The sequence below is a fragment of the Gallinula chloropus genome (assembly GCF_964237585.1).
Source record: "Gallinula chloropus genome assembly, chromosome: 1".
NCBI classification, from domain to species: domain Eukaryota; kingdom Metazoa; phylum Chordata; class Aves; order Gruiformes; family Rallidae; genus Gallinula; species Gallinula chloropus.
The window spans coordinates 40,414,153-40,438,938 of NC_140085.1; the positions used below are offsets into that span (position 1 = coordinate 40,414,153).

At 43.8% G+C, this 24,786-nt stretch overlaps 1 protein-coding gene across 2 annotated transcripts in view; it reads left to right on the forward strand.

Moving 5' to 3' along the window:
* The first annotated feature begins 1,599 nt into the window (after positions 1 to 1,599).
* TES (testin LIM domain protein) overlaps positions 1,600 to 24,786 on the forward strand; it is a 32,908-nt gene continuing 9,721 nt past the window's right edge. The window contains exons 1-2 of one of the 2 annotated variants that reach the window (XM_084279600.1): positions 1,600 to 1,731; positions 14,378 to 14,463. In XM_084279600.1, the coding sequence (XP_084135726.1) occupies positions 1,705 to 1,731; positions 14,378 to 14,463 (113 nt within the window). In that variant the 5' untranslated portion in view covers positions 1,600 to 1,704. Of the gene's footprint in view, positions 1,732 to 14,152; positions 14,464 to 24,786 lie in introns of those variants that run through there. The other variant, XM_084279599.1, reaches the window with a different exon arrangement.

Genomic DNA, 24,786 nt, shown 5'->3' on the forward strand with positions numbered 1-24,786 from the left:
GAGAGCGCAGCAGCATTATCTGATGGTCTATGTCCTCTCTTTTTTATTTCTAATGTTATGGTTTGAGACCAACTTCTCTTAGCTTTGTACTGAACTTCTTGGCCAAAGTCTGCCACATAGATTCATTGGTAGAAGCAGTTGGCCCATGCCATGCTCCATGATGCCTTTTCCAGCAGAAACATAGTCAAACATAGTTTTCCTTTAACCTGTTAACAGATAAAAAACAGACCAACTCTCCTTTTTGCTTCATTTCAAAGATCTTCCAAAAAGTGAAGGCAGACAAAAAAAAATTAAATTCTGAAGGAGAAGTACATTTGCCCTCTGGGGAAAGAACAAAATGACTTTAGACTTACTTGAGAAATGTTGGTATGTGTGGTGAGAAAAGATTAGGTTCTGCAAATGAATGACAAAATAATCTACCAAACTACTCACAGTCACTGCCTATTCTGTAGGAATATTTGTTACTTTTTTCCAAAGATCAAAAGAAATATGAAAGAAGAAAATATTTATGGAAGCATTCTGTCATTTTCAATTACATATACATTATATATATACTTTATCTCATCGGTGATATCCCAGGACTGATCACACACATGTGGCTTTTAAGACTGGGATCAAACTCTGAATTTTTTTCGCACTATTTTGCATCCAGTTCCCACAAGAGAAAAAAAAAAAGGTGTTTGGTTCCATGCAGAGACAAAACCGACGCCTGTAAAACGTGTGGACACCCACGATGAGATCAGGGTGTCAAAATCTCTGGATGCAGAGGAAAGCAGATCCACCTGGGCAGCACCAGTCGATTCCCCCCGCTGTGCCGAGGGTGAGAGGGCGCAGAATTTGAGCACGGAATTTGCATTAGCCAAGCAGTTCCACACAATCCCCGGGGACGCGGCTGGGCGGAAGGTCAGCAGCAGGGTCCTGCACCCACCGCCCCGCCGCTTGCTGCTGCTGCCACGGCAGAGCCTGTCACCAGCTACACACAGCTCCGCTGCCTCCGCGGACGGCCCACCCCATGCTCCCCTGGGAGAGCTCCGCCCTAGCAGGGGGCATTTCAACTCTTCTCCCAGAGCTGTGCCCAGCCGCTCCCTCCCGAGCACCCGGCAGCTTCCCGGGCTGCCGGCGGGCAGGTGGAGGCTGAGACCCGGCCCTGTCTATAGGAGGCGGAGGGCACAGCCTCGGCAGGGCCAGGCCTCGCCCGCGCTGGCCTCCAGCCCCGGCTCGTGTCAATAAACGAGTCCGAGATTAAACGTATTACTTATTTCCCCCCCCCGCCCCCCTCCTTCGGGAGGCACCGCGTTTCAAGGCATCTGCACTCGAAGGCAAAGCGCTGCGCCAGCGAATGCCTTCCCGGTGACCTTATCATCCCGCCAGGGATGACTCAAAAGCCTTCCCGGAGGCCGTGCCCAGCTCCTCCCGGCCGACACCGGCACCGGGACGGGCAGGGCAGGGCAGGGCAGTGCGGGCGAGGACGGGCAGGGCGGCGCGGCGGCGGCCGGCGATTGGCTGTCGGGCCGGCGGGCTGCCGGGCCGGGATTGGCTGCCGCCCTGCCTTTGTTCGGCTGCAGCCACTGCCGCAGGGCAGCGGAAGTTTGAGCGCGGCGGCGGCGGGTGTCGCCTCGTCTCATCGCGCCCCAGCCCGGCGTCGCCGGACGGGAGCTACTGCCTCGCACCTCGCCCCGCTCCGGAGCCCGACCCGGCGGCAGCATGGACCTGGAGAACAAAGTGAAAAAGGTACGGCGGGGACATGTTGCCCGCAGGGTTTACCTGCCGCGGCGGCCCCGGCCCCGGGGAGTGGCGGCCGCGGGTCCCCCGCTCCGCAGGAGCCGCCCCCCCGGGCCCCGGGAGCGGTGCGTCCCTGCCGGCGTCCTGCCTCTCCCCCTGCCCCGCCTCTCCCGCTCGGGCTCCCTCGGCCCGTCTCAAAGGTAGCGGCGGGGGGCGGGGGAGGTGAGAGCTGCCGCCGAGCGGACCCGCTGCTGCCTCGCTCTCCGGAGGAGCGAAAGGCTTCTCCCGGCGCCAGCTAGGGGGCTGAGGTTTATCCCCCCGGTAGCCAAGCGGGTACCTCTGTCCTGTCATGCGAGTGAAAACGCGTGTCCCCCAGCCCCAGGTAGTTGCGTTCAGGTATGCTCGGTGTGTGAGGGGGGGGTGTGTGTTTAGGTGTGAGACCCCAGTTGCGTGCTGCCTGTGGGTATGCCGCAGTTCATCTCTGACCTCTGGTGCCACTGGCCCATTTACAAGCGCCTTGTCAGCTCCTGCGTGGATTACCCTCCTGGGGCAGAGACCGAAGGGTGGGGCGGGCTGTGAAGGCACGTTCACTCGTTAGCTCGGAGTCAAAACTGGCAGGAAGTGGAGGATAAAAGTAGCAGAAAGTGATAAGGAAAGCAGCTGTATTGGATCCCTTTCCAAAACTTGCTGTTTAAGTCTTCATATGTAAAACTGATTTAATGGGGGACGCGCCTCTGAATCTGGTTTCTAGACCTTTTGCCAGTTAAATGCATCACTGGAGTCGGGACTTCTTTAATAAGAACTTCTCCATAGCTCTGGTTAGGACGGTGTTTGATAAAGACAGAAGGAGCTTTGTATGTGAGCACGGATTAAATCTGTACGTAACCTGCAACGATGCACCGAAAGTAGTCTTTCGAGTTGTGGGTCATGTAGACACACATGGTCTGCATTCCCAGTTTGCTATGTTTAAAGGTAGCGAATTGTTTCACAGTACACATATGTGCTTTTGTAGATCTGTATGCTTTTCCAACTTTCAGGCTGGAAACTGACTTGGATATGGAAGTAATTGTGCAGAGTGAAAGGCTACCTGTTAAGTCAAGGTTGAAACCAAGCCAAGCAGGTTACCCTTGGGTTACAGCTTTCTGAGTGATGTAATCATATGTGATGATCTCACCTGGATGAGGATCTTAGTTTGGAGGAACTGCGTATTTCATCCCACAGTCAACTGGAGGATATCAGTGTATAAATGGGTGTAGCTAGGTACTATTGCTGTCTTCACAGGCTAGTCGTGTGAACAGAGTTTGTACTGTTTGTGGGACTATGTAATGAAAACAAGCCTCTCTGCTTATACTTTCTGAGTCAGTTTTGAAACCTAAACTTGATGGTTTCACAAAGCTTGGTCAATGAAAGTTGTTTTTATGAACTCCAGGAGAGTAGAGAAGCATGTTTGTGGAAGACATAGCATTCCTATTCAGAATTTCTCAAAAGAGTAAATAAAAATATGCTGTGAAATGCAGATAAAAATCTGCTGACAGTGGTGTCTTGGTTTGAGTGAACTTGTAGTAGCTGAATGTCTACTTAAATTGCACTGTAATTATTGGCTAGCTGCGTGTGGTGTAAGCTTATTTGACTATTTTTGGTCATCTTTTGCAGTTTTTATAAACTGCAAAGTTTTCTGAAGATTTTTTTCTGAACCTGCTCATACAGATGCGGAAGCTGGTCCAATAGGGAGAAGAAAAAGAAAAAGCAAAGCTCTGTCTGTAGAAAGTATTTTTTATCTATTCTGTTCAGTTTTACTATTAATATTACTAAGAAATGTTTCTAGTAAACATATGTTCAGAAAACTATTTCTGTTTTTCCTATGTTTCCCCTCCCTTGTTTACAACTCCTCATCACCTTCTTTCCCTTTATAACTTGAATGAAGCTCATTTCCCAAGAGAACAGACAAGCATCTGTGGTAAGTCAGTGCAGAGAGAACTGAGAAGCTTTGCTAGGTACCAGTGTGCTTGGTACTAAGTTCTTTTTTTCTTTTGACTGATCATACCACTGTAAATCAAAACTTCTTCAGATTTTGTACACTGGAATGGATAACAGTTCACATCAACTCTGCAATAGCTGCATGTCTTCAGTTTTCACCCTTAATTCCTCTTCTGAACCCATTTGTTTCCTTATCTCTTTTTTTTTTTGTCTTTCCCAACTTCCTTCTTTCTTGTTAGGTAGAAGAACATTTTGGGAAGTTTCTGGTAAAGTTCATTAAAACCAATAAACTACTTGGCCTTTAAGAGAAACTTGTCTTGAGGTGGAGATGTCTCTGTCACACTTTTAGTCCATCAGCAGTAATGGGTTATTCAGCCACGCATCATGGTTCTCACTCCTGTCTTTAGGCCCTGTACCCTGGGCCGAAATAACTTGATTCCTTTCACCAAATCTGCTTGCTGCCTTGTGTTAACTTATTTTGTAGTGACTTGTACCTGTTTACTGGAGGGAAACATTAGGGACTACTGAGTGGCTTACCTGCCTGTTGAGTAGGAGCTTCCAAGAGCACTGGGCAAAAGAAAGGGGGAATTGCCACCTTATCCCAAAACATGTTGCTGTTCCCTTGCTCTTCTGAGCTCCAAGTGCCAGCTTGGAAGTCTGCTGCTCTTTAACCCTGCTGCTCAGCAGACCAGAAGGGAATGAATGCCTGCCCGGTGGAGCAGTGTTTGGTGTGGAGGGTCTGATACCCAGCTCATACTGTAAAGGAACAATTTCTACTCCCTCTGTGCCCAGAACTGCTGAAGTATGACTGCACAGTGTAATATAATGGGACATATTCTGCTTCCAGAAAACTCCAGATATAAAATTTTTAAAGTGACATTTCTTAAAATTTCTCCAAAAGTTAGTAGTCTCTGAGGTCTTTTCTTTATTTGTGAGCTTCTGCATTATCTCTTTGGAGAGCTGATGCTGGATTTCAAGGAGCTGGTATTGTACTGGAGAAGTGTGTACATATATATGTGAACAGTACATCTATATGCATCTGGGTTTGTACAAAAAGAAAACACTGCTGAACTAGCTCAGGGAAGTTTGTTTTCATTGTTAACATCAGGTTTAGGGTTTTTTTTGCCCCCAAATTTAACAGCTCTCACACAGTTCATCTGACAAGAATTGCTTCCCTTCCAGTATGAAACCAGTAAGGCTCAAACAGCCTACATGACTTTCAGTAGAATGAACTACTGTCCCACCTGCTGCAATTTCAAACCCATCCTTTTAGCAGTAAATAGCTTACATATTTGCTGTCAGGTAAGAGAAAAGCAACCGTCCCATGTAACGTACCCTTCTTCAATGTTTCCTGCAAGCAGTCTAAGGACAGGATTACTTCAGCTCAGACTTTTCATGTAACTGCTTCCGTTTGGTTTATTTTGTGTCCTGCAAACCCCCCCCTTGTTGTTTTCACAAGTGCCCAGAGGAAGCAGGTCCACTGTGTGGCCAGATGTCTCTTTGGTCTGAATCCTGAGTTCTGGACAACCACAGTCTGCAAGGAAACACAAACTTCAGAATACATTTTCAGTGCTGAGAATATATCTAGAACATATACCTACGCATGGAATCCTGTGTAACTTTTTTGTAGTCATGTCACCATGCTGCTTAGAGACATAAAATGACTTGCAAGCTCTAGGCAGTGAATAGTGTGGGGAAAATACAGTTGCAAGGCAGCCTATTTAGCTACTATGTGAATACTGATACCTTGCTGTCTTCCAGTTTCCTTTTAAAGGGGATGGAGACAATTTCCTCCTTTTTCTCGGGAGGGGTTGGATTCGCTCTTGCATTTCAGCAATATGATGATCGCTTTATATACAAAAAGAGATTGCACAACAGATCTGAAGCCTAAAAAACTAGCTCCAGCTTGAAAAGTACTTGTACAACAGACAGACTGCTTTTTCTCCCAAATACAATACGTGCTGTGTTCTCAAACCCTGCTTTGGGGGGGAGAATGAAGATTTAATGCTTTTTGTTGAAGACCCTGTTAGAACAAAGTTCTGCCAGTCTGGATTCCTGCCCTGTCTGTCACCTCTGTGAACTCAGTAAAGTGAATCAGTGGGTCAGGGTTCCATTCTGCAGTCTCATGATTCTCGAAAGAAAGTAAGAATCCGGCGGCACGTCTGTTCTGTGTGAGCTTTCCACAGCATAATGCTTGCCTTAGAAAATAAACTTTGATTTCAACAGAGAAGGGGTGGAGGATTTGGGGGGAGAAGAGGTGCAGCTTCTCCAGCATGGAACTCTGCACAGCTTTTTTTCTCTGTGGCATGAGACTTAGTTTGTTCTGTTGCGGTGGAAAAGCAGACAGAGTGCTTCAGACATGAAGTCAACAACTGTAATGCTCTTTGATAAATGAACGGTGAATAAAGTATGTATAGGAGCAAAGTCAACTTTTTCATGTTTTGCAAAGCAGGATTTAGTAATACCTTCTGGGCTGAGCTTCCTGTTTGAGGTCACTGTTTGTTGTGGTGTTGCTGCCATGGAAACCCTTGATAGAGCTTTTTTACTGTTCCTTATGTATCGCAAGATCAAGAAAATGCAAATTTATTCATGGGCGAGTTTTGTCTGCAAGGAGAAGTACAAAAGCAAGTGTGGAGGTGAGAGAGGAACTACTTCAGTTTTATGTACAAGGAAGCCTGAGTAACTGCTTCCTGTATAAGTTGTGGTGGGATTTTTTTTTCCCCTTCCCTCTAAACTTTAAAACAATAAATAAATAGATGTGAATTGTTTTCTGGAACACCTGTCTGAAGGCACAACCCTAGTTCCTTTTTGTCTATCACTCCTGTTTATTAACTTGGCAGAGACAGCTAGGCTAAATTAAATTTTATAGACTTTTAGGTTTTTTTCCTGTAACAAAAGTCGTCCTCAGGTATTTGATCATAAAATACTATGAAATGCCTGAACAGCAAGCCAAGAAACTCCTTGGATGCAAGACTCTGTGACTGCTAAGGTCAGGTGAAATGTTCTCTAATCTGGTATACTTATAAGCCAAGTATTAAACAGTAAGATGGAAAATTAACCTATGCTTACAGTGTTCTGCTTTTTTTTAAAGCAGAACGATCTGTTTCTGCAAGTGTTCCTGGGGAAAAAAGAATTTGCCTTCCTCTAAGTAAAATAACAACGGTCTGTAGTGGGTGTGAATGAGATTTTATTGGTAAAAGTTATTTAAAAACACTTGCCTCTTACCTCAAGAAAGTGTACTGAACATGTCTTACAAATTTATAGCTTCTTCCTAGCAAATACAAGTTTAGAGATCTAATGGAGTAGATGTAAATGTATACTGTGCTGTATATAAAGTATATTTTACACTCTATTTAAGAGACATGCATGTTTTATTTATATAAAACTTACATAAACACACAAATCTGTATATAGGGGGTATATATCCTTAATAAATCCCTCAATATTTACTTTTGACTAACATAAAGTACTGGCAAAGTTCTTCTAGGCACTGGAGATGTGGGTGAAGAGTAGGGCTGAGAAGATGAAAGCTTGTCAAGGCTGTTATCTAAGGTCTCTGACTTGGCCAAATGCATAGGGTCAAGTGTAAAGAGAGTTAAGGAGACCTCTGTCATCACAATTCCAGATTGCACTAGATGTAACTCTACTCTGGTCCTGCTCTGGGTGTGATTCTGGTCTTGTTTTTTCTTTAAGTCTGCCTAACTCTCCCTTTGTGCCTTGTTTTCAGTCTAAGGTTGCCTAGCTCCAGCTTCTAAAAGCACTGGCTGGAAGAAAAGGCCAATCTTTAATCTTCCTGCAAGACTAACGATCCTAATAAGCAAATACATAGACTTCCATGTCGGCTTCTGCAAACCTAATATCAGGAGATGCAACTGGGCAAGAGCACTGGTGTCAAAACAAAATTCATAAATATTGTGAAAATACCTCTGCAGCGATGGATGGTGCTGCATTGGAGGTTAATAGACAGCGTTACAGTGCCTGTCAACTGCGCTCAGACTTAGCTGGCATAGAGCTGGACTCTGAATAACACCACTTGTTTTCTGCTCGGCTGAGGTTTTTAATAGCTGTAAGCCTTCTGACAGTAGACTGTGTAGCAATGTCTTAAATATTTATATTCTGAGCTCTTTGATATTTAGTTGAACACATCACAATAAAATAAATTCTTAGCACTAGTGTACTGTCACAGGCTGCTGCAGCTCCTTGATTTACTTTTCTGCCTGTCCTGCCCAGATCATCTTTCAAATATTGTTCTTGGATGCGACCATTTTTTGGCATCCTTTCTGTGCAAATGGACTTCCTTACCCAAGCTTCTTAATCCCAGTCAACTTTTCCCTAAATCTAAATGCATATTTAAAGAAAGCTAGGACAGACTTGCCATCAATTTTAATAAACATGTTAAATAGTAACAAATATGGAGTGGTCCCTAGGATACTGTTCTTGGCTACAGATAATACTTTTTTCTCTCATACAATGTCTGTAGAAGCTTTGTAACAGCATTATCCTGGTATAATCATGTATTATGCTGTTTGGGTCGCTGTGGGTTTTTTCACTCTGGAATCATAAAAAATAATATAGGTCTTCTGTTTTTAAGCTTTAAAATGTTAACTTATTTTAATTTCCAGTTTGTGGTCTTTCCTTACTCAAGAAGACTTCTGCTCTACAAAATGTAGTGATGCGTTAGCATGTCTTGGCAATAAATAAAGCGCACACAGCACATGAGGTCTCTAATGCACCTTGTTCTCATGGTCTCTTTTTCTTTTTTCTTTTTACCTTGACTTCTTTGGAAGCTCCTAAAGTACACTAGGATATGCTGGAAACCTGTTCCATTGTGCTATACGTGTCTGTTTCTCAAGCTTACGTTGCACACAGGAAATAACATCGCTTAATCCAAACAGCTGAATAGATCAATTGTTAAGGAATCTTCAAACCACAAGATCCCTGGGATTTAATGGTAAATCCAAGAGTACATTTATCATAGATCTCTTCACTCACATCTGCCCTTGGAGCACTCAAGTGTATGGGAAGAGATCTGCAAGGAGAACAGCGAGGAGGATTTAAGTCTTCTCAGGGGCTCACTGTGAGCTATTGTAGCCCACTAATGACAACTTTCTTGCTGTATAATCACAACGTTTCAACAAACAGTATCACCTGTCTAGTGATGTCCTTTTTATAGAAGTTCCCTCAGGGATAAGAAGCCAAGACTTGAGCTATCTCTGATCTTTTGGGGTGACTGAGGTAAAAAGGTATCTTCAGGAAAGGAGACTTTTGTAAAGGGGCAGGAAGGTAAGAGCAGCTAGCTTTATTCCAGGGTTGTATTTGTGCTGGGGGTGATGACTACTAAATTGTGACTATTAAAACAATTGAAGACTTCCAGCAGAACTGTCAGGATAATCATGGTATGATTTGTGCCTAGCTGCTCAGTGTGAGGGAACAGAAAAGACAGAATCGGACTCTGTGCAGTGATAATGTTAGAGACAGTGGGCAGACCTGAAAGATTCTGATAAAGCATACAGATTTTCTTTCCTCTGTGTAGTCCAACACTATAATACACTGTTGAATTTGCATCTGGACAAGGCTCTGGGTAAATCTGATTGAGTTGCATCTGCTCTTTGTGGGCAGTTAGGTGACTCCCTGAGAGCCCAGTTATTTAAGATAATCTATGCCCACTAAAAGCAGGTATAAGCAAGCTTTAAAAACTATTGCTCTATATTAGGTTTTAATTTTTCTAAGATTTCTTGTTTAGTGAACTTAACCATGTTTTACCACATAAGACTGGCCTGTGGACTAAGCTGGTCTGTGTAATGTATTTGCAGCAATGATTTTCTTTTTTTTTTTTGTAGCCTCCCACATGGGGAGATGCTTTGTGTGATGGTCTGTGAAATCTTCTGTATATATATATAGGAATACAAATTTTGAAGCTAGTATTGTAAAACTGCAATGAAGCAGGACATTGATGTTTGCTGGCAGATTTAAATTAATGTGAGGGAGGAACAGGATTTGTTGGGAGTGGAAATCCAATAAATTTAACAGTAAACCTGGCTTATCAGAAGGGTTTAAACTGCTTCTTAGCAAGTACTGTGTTTCTCTTGCCCATCTGAACAAACTATTAAACACTTGAATGGGTCCATTTGGGTTTTTAAGATGACAGCAAGCTTCTGTACGTGGCTTCTTAATGTAAAGATAAACAACTTCTGACACTATTGCAGTCTGAGCTGAAACGGGGCGGCCCTTCGCCAGTTCTCAGCTAGCTGTATCCATTTAAAATTCTTTGCCCTTGAGGACTGTTTAATCTTGAAAGCAGCATGCAACGGATGATCTCAATCATATTTATATCATCTTCCATCCTCAGACTATTTAAATCTGTATTGGGTTATGTTAGTAATAACAGATGGTTTGGGATAGTTTTTTTGCTGTAAAATGAAAATTAATGGCAGTAGACAGGCAGGAACCTTCTTCTGGCAGTATTTCAGCTGACCTATCTGTGCCACTTCTCCCATAACTCCATGTATGGGGGAAAATGGGTTCTTTCCTGTTCCCAGGCGTGCGTTCCTGCTCCAGTGCGTGCTCAGCCCGCTCTGTATCTCGGGGTGCTCCGGCACAGAGCCAGCCATGGCCTTGGTAAGGCTTGGGGGATAAACAAAGCAAACTTCAGACTTGGGCTCTCAAAATTTCCTACATTATAGCAAAACTGGCTGCTAAAGAGGAAAACGGTCATTTCTGAGGCTTCCTTACCGCCAAAATGTGTCCTACGTGCTACGGGACTGGAGGAATACTTGATGTGCACTGACTTTTAGACAGAGACAAACTCAAAACCACTTTGTGCTCTTGTTGGCTTATACCTTTATTTTTGGCCTTGTAGTTTCTGAAGTAGTGTGCACTGAGACTGCTGGTTGTGAAGATGGAAGGAGGCTGGCTGGCTGTTGTCTGTGTAATCTGGGGAGAGAGTATCTTTTAGGTGGAGTGGTTAGGCAGCATCTATTTCCTCCTTAATTTGCTTTGGGCAGGGTGTTTTTAGGTTGAAAACCCCATAAGTGTTAGGAGGCTCAGAAATAATATGTTAAAATACCTTGCAAAAATAATTTTAATTTTTCTACTTGCATTTCAGGTACACTTGAAATGTTAAGGCTGTTTCTGTGTATTGTACAATAGCACTCTGTGTACAAATGATCCTGGGTTTCTAAGCCTTCTAATTACATAAGATTATAATTCCATTTTCTTCCTCTTCCCCTCTCCTTAAAAGCAGGGAGAGCCCAAGCATAAGGAATTAATGTCAGTTTGTAGCAGAAGTAGCAGCAAGAGAAGAAAATGGATCAGCAATTGCTTGCTACTTTTTTTGGAGGGAGGTGGAATGCGTGGTGTTGTGGGGTTTTTTGGTGCGTAGTTTGTTGGTTGTGTGGTTGTGTTGGGTTTTTTTAGGACAGTACAAGCACATTTTAATAGCTTTTTAGGGAGGATGGCATTAAAGAAAAAAAAAAAACAAAGCAAACAACAACAAACCCCCCCCCCCCCCGACCTTGAAAGAAAAAGCAAAACCAAAACCACCAAATAAACAAAACCCCACACAGTTGTTTTGTTTGATAAAGAGGTACTAAAGTAACACATCGTGGCCAACATTTTTTTCTCTGTGTGTGACTTGAGGAAAGTGCTCAGTTGGTGTCTGATGTACCCAGGGGGGAGGGGGTGTGTGTATAAGGACTCTGCATTCCAGGTGAGAACTGTCCTGCAAACACTCACCTTGAGTGGACATGAACTTAATTCACCCCTTGGCTTTCTACATCCAACATAGACAAAAATATTCTTAATGAAAGAGAACTGTAAATATCGTTTGGTTTAGATATCTATTGGTCTGGCTTCAGATTAGTGCCTGTAGTGTGTGAACTTCTTGAGCCCTTAGGCTGATAAAGATGTCACCACAATCACAGATCCACAGAATTTTAGGGGTTGGATGGGACCTCCAGAGACTGAATCCAACCCCCCTGCAAAAGCAGGTTCCCTAGAACAGGTTGCACAGAGAGGCATCCAGACAGGTCTTAAATATCTCCAGAGAAGGAGACTCCACCACCTCCCTGGGCAGCCTGTCCCAGGGCTCTGTCACCCTCACTGGGAAAAAGTTCTTTTGCATGTTGGTGCAGAACTTCCTGTGCTCCAATTTGCAGCCATTGCCCCTTGTCCTGTCTCCACACACCACTGAAAAGAGGCTGGCCATTTCCCTGTGTTGTAGGTTTGTATTTCTTATTCTAGGTAGGAAAGGAAGAAATAATTTCATGTACCTCTGCCTGTCCCTGCAATTCCAAGCAGTAGTTTAACTGCCAAAGTATCTCTTCTCCTTAAATAGATTATAATCTGCAGGGAAGTTTTGTAGCATCCTCAGAGATGCTTCCCTAAACCCCATCCTCTCACTTTTTACTGTTGAACATGATGCTTCATAGCATGGAATATCTCCAGCTAGTTTGAGTCATCTCTCTGGATGTGACCCCCCCAGCCTTTTGCACACACTGCAGATGGTTCACTGGGTGAGGGGTAAGGGAGAAACAGAAAAGGCCTTGATGTTGCGCAAGCTCTGCTCAGAGATAGCTAAAACATTACTGTGCTATCAGCATTGTTTTGGTCATAAATCTAAAACACAGCACTACACAAGCTACCTTGAAAACATTATCTTAATCTCAGCCAGACCCAATATGTAAATGCATTTGTGACTCTTTCTTTGTCCCTCTACTTTGTCTGATCCTAATGCAGGTATTACACAAATAATACCTAAATTAGTAGCCAGAGTGGGAGATTTAGCTACAAAACTATGCATTACGCAGTTCACTCTGCTTCTGAACTCTTGAAGCATTCATGGCTGTCTTCTGCTGGGCATATGTTGTTCTCTGTGTTTCAGTTTAGGTGGAAAATGAAGCCTCAGATTACTTCTGCAGCTCTTGTTCTTGCTGAGGAAGTGTGACATTAACAAATGCTTAGTGCGTATCAAGAGGGAGTATGTGCTGGATGGGAAAGATCTGAACAGGTACCAATGAAAATACAAATTCAGCTGTCAGCAGTGGATAGATTTCTGAATAGACTGTTTCTTTCATGGTGACTTTCTCCTTGAGCTTGAACTTGCGAGTCCTAATTTTGCACACAATTCTTCTGCGGAGAGTAGTAATTCATATCCTGGTTCAGTGACCAAGTAAGGGTTGCTGGCAGGCCCTGTGTGGAGTCAGGAGTTGGACTCAATGATCCTTGTGGGTCCCTTCCAACTCAGTGTATTCTATGACTGTGGAGGCAGCAATCCTTCAAATTACAAAATAACTGAAAACACACTCTTCCTCTATCTTATCATGTGTTCTGTGCTGAGCAAGTGGTTTGTGAATAATCTCTTCTTTCATTTTGGACAGAAACAAGTTAAAAGTAGAGTTGTTTATATCCTTATACGTACAAAAATAGTAGCATGACTTCTCAGAATAAGTTGTTAACTTCTTAATAATAAAATTGTATCACCACATCTAAAACCCTGGCATTGTATTATTTTTGCCAGAACTAAGATTAGTACTGACCTTGTCAGCCCTACCTCACTTTCCATTCATGGTAAAAGCCAAACTGGAGGTAAGCTATCTCCTTGGTGATCACCATCCCTCCCAGTGCATTCACCCACCCATGACTGGGAGCTGCTGGAGCCATGGGTTCCCCTCTGCATGTTGGGCAGGAGTCTGCACACCCATGGCCACAGTTCCATGGTCCTTCATTCCTCTGATTTAAGACCAATGTTCCCCAGAGGCTTAAAAAGCTGGAAGGGAGGCATTTTAAATTTACTGTGTTATATGGCAGCATTAGTTATTGTGCTTGGTGACTATTTTTCACCTCGGTTTCCAGTGGCTGTTACCCAGCTATATCTGCTGATGTGTTGATACATTGTGTGAATACCTGGCCTTTACTCTGTGCTGGTTTTTATATTCTCTCACTTTTCCTCTGCATTATGAGTTGGTCGCCTGTCCTTTTAATCTTTTCAGTGACACCCTTTGCATATCATTTATGGTCATTGCTTTTGCTAACTGTGCTGTTCCTCTTTCTCCTCTGTAAGCAAGCTGATATTAGTCCACTTAAAGTAATTGTAAAAGGTGTGTTCTGCTCTCAATCAGTATCAGAGTAGTTTTAAACACACTTGGAATTATTAGACCAATCATTTACATGTTTCCCTTATTCCTATCAGATGCCCAGGTTAGTGCATATAAATGTGGGATCTGTTTATTTCTTGCTCTTCTGCATTTTGCCAAGTCATACTGCAAATCATTTTGTCCTGACAGCTGGATTAAATGTCCTTTGACTTGAGATCTCATTGCCTTATTCGCTGTGGTTTTACAGCCACAGACCTAAGGAAGGGCTGCAAAGAATCTGCTGCTTCCCTTGTGTAAAGTTTGCAGAGTGAAGTGGGTGGGGGAGATAAGTTGCCAGAGAAATACTTGGGTTTGGCTAACTGCCTGCTAGCTCAACCCCAAGAACAGGCCTGTGCAAACATTGTTACTTACGTAGGCACCACAGAAAGGTGAGTTGACTCCAAAATACTACCCTGATGTCAGCTTAGTCAATGTTTAAACATCTTTTGCTTCAGTGGTGGATGATGGGTTATAAAGGCAGCAACAAGATCATTCACACAGTGTATTTCTTGAAGCTGACTGTTGTCATCTTGCTCTGTACACAGATGGGCTTGGGCCACGAGCAAGGATTTGGTGCCCCCTGCTTAAAATGCAAGGATAAGTGTGAAGGATTTGAGCTTCACTTCTGGAGGTAAGTGACACCAGATGTCTCAAGTTGTGACTCAGCACTACAGATCTTGGTACATTTATGCAAATATGTAAGTAACTGCTTTTGTTCTCTGTTTCAATTAAACCATTCAGTAAGAGCTGATGATGCTAATGGTAAATAGCCTAATCTGTGGTCTGTGCCATTACTTCTGCAGAAGCCTTGTATGCCTTTAAGATCTATCTTTTACTGAAAGAAGATGTATTTATCTAGATAGCCCAGTTCATGGATTATACTATGTGTACGTTAAGATGCAGCTTAGTGTTTCTAATTTTTAAAAACTCAGAATAAAATCCTTCTCAAAGGAAACATCCTGGAAAGGACATAATTGTTAGTAAATAATTGTTAGTGGCAGTAGTGCAGCTAGCAGTGAAAATGATTACATTTCACCAGCACTATTTAGCTATGGTCATAACTATCTGTAGCAGGGGTTTATTTTGTGAGTTTTTTAAGGTATTCTTTACATCCCAGCCACAGTGGCATCAGGTGCAGATAAAGCCTAGGAGACTTTTCATCTTTGCCCAAGTATTTGACTGCAGCTGAGACTCAGTTTTGGAAAAAAACAAAATGAGTTTTTGCTGTGGCCTGAGTTGACGAGGGTATAGCTTCTTGGTTGTGTAGCTGTAGAAACAGCTTAGAAATAACATCATAGAGCAAGAAATAGTAATATGCTAGTAAGTAAATGTGATCATCTAGAGACAAAATAATGCCATCCCGAGGGACCTTGACAGGCTGGAGAGATGGGCCTATGCGAACTGCGTGAATTTCAACGAGGCCAGGTTGCAAGGCCCTGCACATGGGGCAGGGAAACCCCAAACACAAGCTGGATGGAGAATAGATTGAGTGCAGCCCGAAGGAGAGGGACTTGGGGGTGCTGATTGACAAGAAGCTTAACATGAGCCAGCAGTGTGCACTAGTAGCTCAGCCAGGTGTGTCCCAGGCCGCATCAAAAGCAGTGTGGCCAGCAGGTCGAGGGAGGTGATTCTGCCCCTCTAGTCTGCTCTGATGAGACCCCACCTGGAAATCTGTGTCCAGTTCTGGGGTCCCTGGTACAGGAAAGACAGGGACCTGTTGGAATGAGTCCAGAGTGCCATGAAGTTGATCAGAGGGCTGGAGCACCTCTCCTGTGAAGACAGGCTGAGAGTTGGGCTTGTTGAGGAGGCTCCAGGGAGACTGAACAGCTGCCTACCAGTACCTAAAGGGATGTTGTAGTTTTGCATGGCAAGGATCTGGTGGAGGAGGGAGGGCTGCAGGGGTGACTTCTGCAAGAAACAGCCAGAAGCTTCCCCAAGGCCCAACAGAGTAAACACCAGATGGGCTCAAGGACGGACCCACTGCTAACCAAGACCAAACCCATCAGTGATGGTCAAAGCGCCTCTAAGAATCATATTTGAGAGGAAAACTGCAAGCAGCATCTTTTTACCACCGGAGAATGGAGTGAGAAGGTGTAAGAAACTGTGTAGGCACAAAGGTCAGTGAAGAACAAGGGGAGGAGGTGCTCCAGGCACTGGAGGAGGGAGATACTCCCCTGCAGCAGGTGGAGACCACGGTGGAACAGGTTGTCTCCCTGCAGCCCATTGAAGATGATGGGGAGCAAAGATCCTACCTGCATCCCTTGTAGAGATCCCATGCTGGACCTGGTGAAGACATATGGAAGACACTGATCAGTGCTGAACCAAGCTCCTGGCAGGACCTGCAGCCTGTGGAGAGAGGGGCCCATGCCAGAGCAGGTTTGCTGGGGTGACTTGTGACTCTGCGGGGGGACCAGGCTGGAGCAGTCTGGGCCTGAGAGACATTCTATGACTGTACCCCAGAGAAATGACCCACACTGGGGCAGTTGGTGAGGAGCTCAAGCCCTGTGGGAAAGGACTCATGTTGAAGTGTGTGGAGGACTGTCTCCCTCTGGTAGGACCACATGCTGGAGCGGGGAAAGAGGTGTGAGGAATTTCCCCTTCTCACCCCAGCTAAGAATGAAAAAACTCATGATGAACTGAACAAAACCTTCATCCCTGTCTCCCCCTGTGACACCTGGGAGAGGAGAAAGGATGAGAAATCATGAATAAAGTTAAGTCTGAAGAAGGGAGGGGTGGGAGGAGGTGTTTAAAGATTTGGTTTTACTTCTCACTCTCCTGCTCTGGTTTTGCTCTGTGTGTAGTGGAATAAATTAGATGCCTTTTTTTAAGTTTTGTGTTGAGTGTGTGTCATGATCTCTCCCAGTCATTATCTCAACTCCTAAGCTTCTCAATATATATTTTCTTCCCTGTCCAGCTGAAAAAGGGGGGTGATAGAGCAACTTTGGTGGGCATCTGGCCTCCAGTCAGGGTCAAACCACCACAAAGGGTCCTACAGGAAAGTAGGAGAGGGCTGTTTATCAGGGAGTGTAGTGATCAGGCAAAGGAGAATGAATGAAAGCTAAAAGAGGGCAGATTTAGATTAGATGTTAGGAAGAAATTCTTAACTGTGAAGGCAGTGAGGCACTGGAACAGGTTGCCCAGAGAAGCTGCCAGAGAGGTAACACCCACAGTGCTCAAGGCCAGGTTAGATGGGGCTCTGGGCAATCTGGTTTAGTGGAGGGTGTCCACGCCCATGGCAGGGGGTCAAAACTAGATGGTCTTTGAGGTCCCTTCCAAACCATTCTGTGGTTCTATAAATTAGTAGTTTATGCAAAGTAATTTATAAAATGTTTCTCAGCTAACATGTAGGTAAAGCAGTGAAACAGAATTTTAAAAGATCGCAGGAGAAAAAAGTGTTGTTTATCCATGGTTAAATGAGAAAGTATGTCAGTTCTCACTTGAGAGAAGGCTCATTGTTGTGTGACAGAAGAGGAAATCACAAGTAGGAGAAGAAAAAAAAGATTAGTCCAGTTAATGTTTTCTCAACTCCTCCTTTTTGTTAGCTTTTTCTTAGTTCCCATTGTTAGACCTTGTAATTCTTAGCTTATTCTTTAACAGGGAAGAATGTTGGATTAAAAAAAAAAAGGTCTGAAGAGGTTTAGTCACATAATCACATGATTACTGAGTTAGAATGTGTCTGTCTGTGTGTGTGCATTTGGAGGTGTTTGTGTGTGTTTTTTTCTTTACACTATGCTCCTGTGGTTAGGGCTTACTGTGCCAGGTCCTGAATAGAAAGCTCATGAGAGTGCTCAGTCTCCTAGAAAGCAAGAGCTTTTACACAGCAGTGGATAAAAGAACAAGTAAGAAAAGACATAAACCCAATGACTATTTAGTGAAGGTTAAGATTTAATTTGGAAATCAAATATATAGGATAGACTGGGTAAATAAGGTGGTGGGGAGCAGTCAGAGAAGCATCACCTACCTGTCTCAGATGTGGCACATAGCTCTGAAACAGTTGAAAAATAAATCATTGCAGCAACTCACAAATGGGTTGGGAAACAGCTGTTTTGCACCCTTACTGTCCCCAGTTAGCAGCTCTGACAGAGAATCTAAAGTAATTTTGTGTACAGTTTTGAAAGGTAAAAATAGATTAATATACTTTGTATGGTTTGGGAATCCAAGACCTGAACACAAAAGTATAGATTCCAGATATCTGCTCATTTAGTCATGTCAGCCTTAAAATCTGAAACTGTATCTTAATTAGAAGTGAATTTTAGCACAAATGGATAGAGTATTGTCTTTATGTATCATGAATTATCAAAATCAGTTTGGGCTTAGTCACTCATCTCACTGTTGCTCAGCTGGAAAAGGTAGGTGTTGAAGGGATTGCAGTTGAGTGGTGCAGAAGAGTAGCTCTGGTGGGTTGACCCCAACCTGCAGCCCCACATGCAGCTGCCCGCTCCCTGTGCCCTCATAGCAGTGTGGGGGAGTGAAAAAGGTGAACAAACTTGAGAAAAGTCAGTTTAATGGGTGAAGGAGGGGTGAGGGAGGGAGCAGGTGGGCAGTTACTCGCTTCCTCCCACCAGCAGACCCACGCCCAGTCTCCAAGCACTGTCCATTGTGGAATTGGAAACCCTGCCTTCTTCATCCCCTACCCCATCTTTTTGCTGTGCGTGACATCACATAGTATGCAGTGTTCCTCTGGTCAGTTTGAGTCAGCTGTACCCCCTCCCAGCTGCTTGCCCAACCCTCAGCTTACTTACTTGCAGAGTCCAACAAAGTGGAAGGCTTGCCGTTGCCAGAAGTGCCCAGCAATAGCAAGCGCTGCCGATGCTGTTGTAGCCAGGAACCTGAAGCACAGCCCTGTACAGGCACTGTGGCTAAAGTTACCTCCCTATGAGCCAGATCAGTCCGGTCAGCAGGCAGCAGTTGCTGCTGCAGGCTGCAGGCCTTGCTGGGGTTGTGCCGGGGCAGCACTGCCCTCTCCTGGGTGGAGCTGAGGAGCTTCAGCGGGTCACTTCATTCTTGGCCTGATACATGGAAAGTCGTGTACCTCAAAGAGCTAAAATGTAGTTTCTTTCCGTATTTCTGTACAAGGAAGTCTCAATTCTGCCTTCGGGGTGTCAGATTGGGAAGTGCACAGAAGAAATCCAAGCATGCCTATCTAGTAGCAGCGCTTCACATGAAGTAGCTACGCTGTTCTCCGTACTTGGGGATGTTGGGAAAATCCCTCTTCTGGGGTGGCAAGTGCCCTTTAAGCCCTTTATGCTGTAATTCTTGGCACAGGGTGGTTATATAGGTGCAGAACTGTTAATTTGGGCTGGCGTAGAAATGGTGGCACACAAAGCCCTTAGTAAAATACCTTCCTAAACTTTGCAGTTCTGAAAGCTTCAGTGTTGTGAACCCAAAATGAATACAGTAAGACCCACAGTCTACAGAGGCAGCTGAACAGTGAACAATTACCTGCTTTATCATAGTGTGTTAATAGCTTTTGCTTTTTAAATTGCCCTCAGAATTGCGGCCTGCGGGAGCAGGCAGGGACTTTCTCAGCTCAGGGGCTGAGCTTCTTTCAGACTGCAAAACTGCTCCTGCAGTTTCCAGGGCAGGCTGGCTGTAAGAGGGTGCTACCCGGATAAATGTTACTTCTCTGTGAATGCTTCCCACTAGGGGGAAGTGTGGGACAGAAGTCAGAAGTTGCCAAAAGCAAGAGGTAAGGTTCTGATTTATCTGGGTAGTGTATATACTGGGAAGTGGTAATTGTCTCCGGCGTGGATTGCCAAGATATTAAAAGCTTCTGGAGACAAGAGCCTTAAGCTTGGGAACAACCGTTTTGAGCATCTGGCTTCTCTGCAGAGATACAATCCCTGGAAGGCAGGCAGACCTTTAAGTTTGCTTTAACGTTTTCTGATACTCAGCTGACAGGCAAGTACCAAGGCACAGTTCTCAAAGCCTTTACAATTACTATAGATGAAATAGTAGCAAGGTAACATAACAGAAGGCATCACAGGAAGGAAGATGTTAGTCTTTCTGCTTGAAGGACACAAGTCTTGGGACTGGTCAGATATTTGTGAAGGGCTTCTCAGCTGCTGCATCCTGTCACTAGGAGCCACTGCAAAGCCACTGTAGGAAGGGTCACAATCTGAATTAGTTTTTGTGCTGGGTTGACCCTGGCTGGAGGCCAGGTGCCCACCAAAGCTGCTCCATCACTCCCCTCCTCAGCTGGACAGGAGAGAGAAATTATAACTGAAGTCTTGTGGGTCAAGATAAGGACAGGGAGAGATCGCTCACCAGTTACATTCATGGGCAAAATGGAGTCAACTTGGGGAAATTAGTTTGATTTTTTTACGAATCGAATCAAAGTGGGATAATGAGAAATAAAAACTAAATCTTTGAACACCTCCCCATACCCCTCCCTTCTTCCTGGGCTCAACTTCTAATTACTCTCCCTCCTCTTCCCCCAGCAGCACAGGGGGATGAGGAATGAGGGCTGTAGTCAGTTCATCGCATGTTGTCTCTGCTGCTCTGGTACGTGATTCCCTGCAGGTGGATATCTGCTCCACCATGGACCTCCATGGGCTGCAAGGGGACAGCAGCCTCACCATGGGCGGCTGCAGGGGAATCTCTGCTCAGGCACCTGGACCATTGCCTCCCCCTCCTCCTTCACTGACATTGGTGTCTGCATAGTTGCTCCTCTCACATCTTCTCATTCGTCTCTCTGGCTGCAATTGCTCCTGGTTTGTGGGCTTTTGGGTTTTTCTTAAATACATTATCCTAGAGATACTACCTCCATCATTGAAGGACTTGGCCTTGGCATTGGGTCTGTTGGTCCTAGGGGAAGCTTCTAGCAGCTTCTCACAGAAGCTATGGGTGGCCCCTTTTAGCCCCCTCCACGACCAAAACTTAGCCATGCAAACCAAATACATTTTTCCTTTCCATGCACCAGAACATAGGAAAGTAGGAAGATGTTTGGCCTTTGGTTTTGGAGAAGGAACTAGAAGTCTCTGATCCTTGCTGTCAGTAGACATCCAGAACACATGAACACACCAGCTTGGAAAGAGGGTGGAATCTCTTTACTTTCTTTTTTTCTACCCACCCAAGACATGGAAGCAAGATATAATCTACTAGATATCTCTTTTACAGTGATATGCAGCTTTTAATTCCACAAATTTTGAAACTTCCCTCTTCCTTGTTTTGAATGGGAAAAAGCTTTTCAAACTGCTGAGATTTGACTAGAGGAACACTTTTTTTTTTCCTTTGCTGAAGTCCTGAGATCTGTGAACACATAAGCAGGAGTCCCTAATAGCTCCTTCAGCAGGGATCTTGCTGAATGTTCTCAAGCAAAGGGAAAAATCTTTTTGACAGTACAGATGGAGAAAACAAGTAATTTTCGCTGTCTGTCTTCTTGATAGAGCCAGAGGAGATAAATTTAGGTCTATACATGTGAGTTTATATATGTGTGTCTGTGTGTGTGTATATAATAGCAACTGGGTTTCCTGGCACGTGTGAAGTGTTTGCTTTAACGCCAAAAATAAAAACTAAGCATCAGTTATCAGGCAGATTTGTGATGTGCTGTGGGTCGCTGCAGTAAGATACCTGTATCGTGGTCAAAGAAATGACCAGCTGATCTAGTCTGAGTAGAAGTAACAGGCCATATCCCCTCTGCAGAAGGGACAGTGACTAATGAACGGGGCTCTTAGTGGAAGAAGGTATGACTACATTGTAAACAGTACTCTGCAGGAAGAGTCATGTGTGTAAATGTCAACTGGATATCTTTTAGGACTGGACATTTTTCAAGAAAAGGGATTCTAAGTTAGGCCAGTAAACTTTTTGGCTGTTAGTAGTTGGGCCACAGGCATCTTCCCGTGGCTGAGGTCCAGGGGAGCCTTGGGGAGTGGGGGAAACAGCAGCAGCCTCAGGGATTTTCCTCCGACTTACTGAGTTATGCTGACATCAGTCATGACTCAGCATTCATCATGTTCTTTCTGGATTTTCTGCTGCATTTTGAGATTTAATTATTTACAAACTCGTAATGCTGAGGCCACTCACTACTCTTGGAATTTTGTGACACAGACCCTGTAACAGCAAACTCCTTGAAGGCAGAGTCATTCACTTGATCTTGAAAGAGCAAGGAGGTAATGTTAGGCTGAAATGTGCTCAAATTCATAATTTCAGTTGATCTGGGCCGGGCAGGGAAGGCGAGATGAGTATCTTATTCTTTTCAGTCAAAGTATAAAGCATGGTAGTTCTATGCCAATTTCCATAGTGGGACCTAGGAACAGCCTGAAGAAAAGTTTTTACTTCTTTGCAAGTGTCTGTTCATCTATTTATCAGGACAACAGAAAATCTCTCAAGGATACTGAAATTAATGAAAGATGTTAAGCCTTCAAGGTGCGACTGAGGACAATAAAAGCAATGAAGTTGGGGTACTCCCCTAGTTGGAAACAGAAACAGCATCTTAAAGCTGTTCTGCATTCTGAGAGAATGCTACTAGTAAATACATAGGCAATTTTATGACGTAGCATGAGCAAAAACAAGGTGCCTTTGTAGCTTTTCTAGCACATGTGAAAGTCTCAGGGGAAGAACTTCACCACAGCTGTTGCTGCCCAAGCACTGTGATGATATGAGCTGTTTTTATGGAGTTCTGTTTTGCAAGCAGAGCAGTTCTGAGCAGCAAGACTGTTCTTTTTTTGCAAAGGTCTGTGCAGGTTACCTGAGAGTGTCTGGTCATTCACCAGTGTTACATCCTATCCAAAGGCAAGGTGTGAGACTGGGTCTTATGATTGCTAAAGACTTAAACTGAAAGTGAATAAAGTATCTAGTAAGCTATTGTTCAAATGGACGAAGCGCTTGGATTCAAGTTCCATGTGTGCTGTGAGGCATGTAGGTGCATGATGGTTGTGATGTCATGATGAACTAAACCTGCAAAAAGTAAGGTCTGATTCTGTCACCTACTGTTAGACATCAAAGAAGATACAATCGAGAGTTGGTAATGATGTATAACCATATGCCCACCTTAAAAGATGAACAAAGTGACTATAAATTGCTTTGTAAGTATATTAAATAGTCTAAGTATTAACTAGGTAAAGGACTCGTGTAGACTGCTGAAAATCTTGCAAACCTTTGCATGGCAAGTGACTGAGATGCATGTTATGGTATTTAGGCTTAATGAGCAGTGCTAGTTCACGCTGAAACATTTTTGGGAGACTGTAAAATGTTAACTAAGTATATAGATGAGTATCAGCTTTGAAATTCTGTACTGCTTTTCTGCTGTGGAAGTGAGTTGTAAGCCATGCAAGCTGTCAGCCAGCCTACGCTTCAATTAGTGATCTCTAGGTTTTTGTGTGTCATTAGTTGGAGTCTGTTCTGCTTAACAATTTTATTTTGCTTGTTATTTTTAGAGTGAAGTGGCCCGTTTCTATTGCAGAGTTAGCTATTTGTATATGGTAACTTAAGTTGCCATAACTGTTGGTTGCTGTATAGCCACGTGACCAGGGCAGCATCTATCACACGCTGAAATAATAGTACCACACATCATAAACTGGTGTAGGTATCTTTGTGGCTGGCTGTGCATTACTTTAGAAGGACAGTTATATGCCAGTCGTCCTTCTTCCTTCCCTTCCCATCACCTAATGGGCTTGCTGTAGTCATGGCATGTTTTTGTCATGTACCTGTCAGATGCTTTAAGGTAGATGTCATGGTTTAACCTGGCAGCAGCTAAAATCAACCACACATACGCTCACTCCCCACCCCTGCAGTGGGATGGAGGAGAGAATTGACCATGTGGAAAAAACACAAGCAAACAAACAAAAAAAACCCAAACAAAAAAAAATGCAGAACAAACCAAAAAACCCTTATGGGTTGCAATCAAGACACTTTAGTAGGACAGAAATGGAAGGTAATAATAACTAAAAAATGTACAAAACAAGTCATGAACAGCACTGTTGCTCATCAACCAAAGGAGATGTTTCACAAGCCCCCAATATGTCCATTCTCCTGGCCCACCCCCTATTTATATATGAAGAATGACATCATATGGTATGCCATATCCCTTGGTGAGTTGGGGTCAGTTGTGCTGGCACTGCCCCCTCCCAGCTTGTGCACTACAGCACGTTCCCCTGCCTTCGTGTTGGCAGGGCAGTATGAGAAGCTGGAAAGTCCTCGACTGCTTGGCAACAACTGAAAACATCAGTATGTTATCAACATTATTCTCATTCTAAATCCAAAACACAGCACTATACCCGCTGCTAGGAAGAACGTTAACTCTATCCCTCCCAAGATAAGCCTTCAAGACTTTAATACTGTTCTGCATCTTCCTTTCTAGAGTTTGATGGGTTTTGGTGAGCAAGGTCAAGAAGCATTTTATTGGAAGAGGTTATAGGCTGTTTGCTATGTGAAGAATAAATAATGGAGTTAAATATTACTACTTCTTCCTCAAAGTTGAGATCCAGAAGGCTGGTTTGGGTTTTGTAGGCTGTAAGAAGAACCTTTAGTTAACATCCAGCTTTGCTGATTTCCATATACTCTGGCTGACAGCTTTGAACTGAAGCTCTGGGGAAGCCATTAATAAATAGTAAACTAGCTTGTCTAAGCAAAGGTTCTGTTTATTATATGTGAATTGTTTCATTATGCTAAAGGTAATAAATTGCTATCTAATACCCCTTAATCAAAGGAGTTCTAATGTGTTGTATATGAAAGAATACCATTTATATCTAAGTAAAGCTTTCTACCTTTTAAGGATGTTATCTGTGAAAATTCTCTGTACAGGCTGTGCCAGAATACCTCTAACTTGGTTCAGAGCCGTTTGAAAGGCTTTGTCCATATAAGCCTTGCATCTTCCCTCTTAAATGCTGAACTTTGAACAGAACTTGGTACAATTAGGCTGTATATGTGCCTGTATGCATTTTTTTTCCTTTCTAGGAAGTATTTGTTTCCACTTGATAGCAACCTGTGATAACCAGTTATCATGGATAAAGTG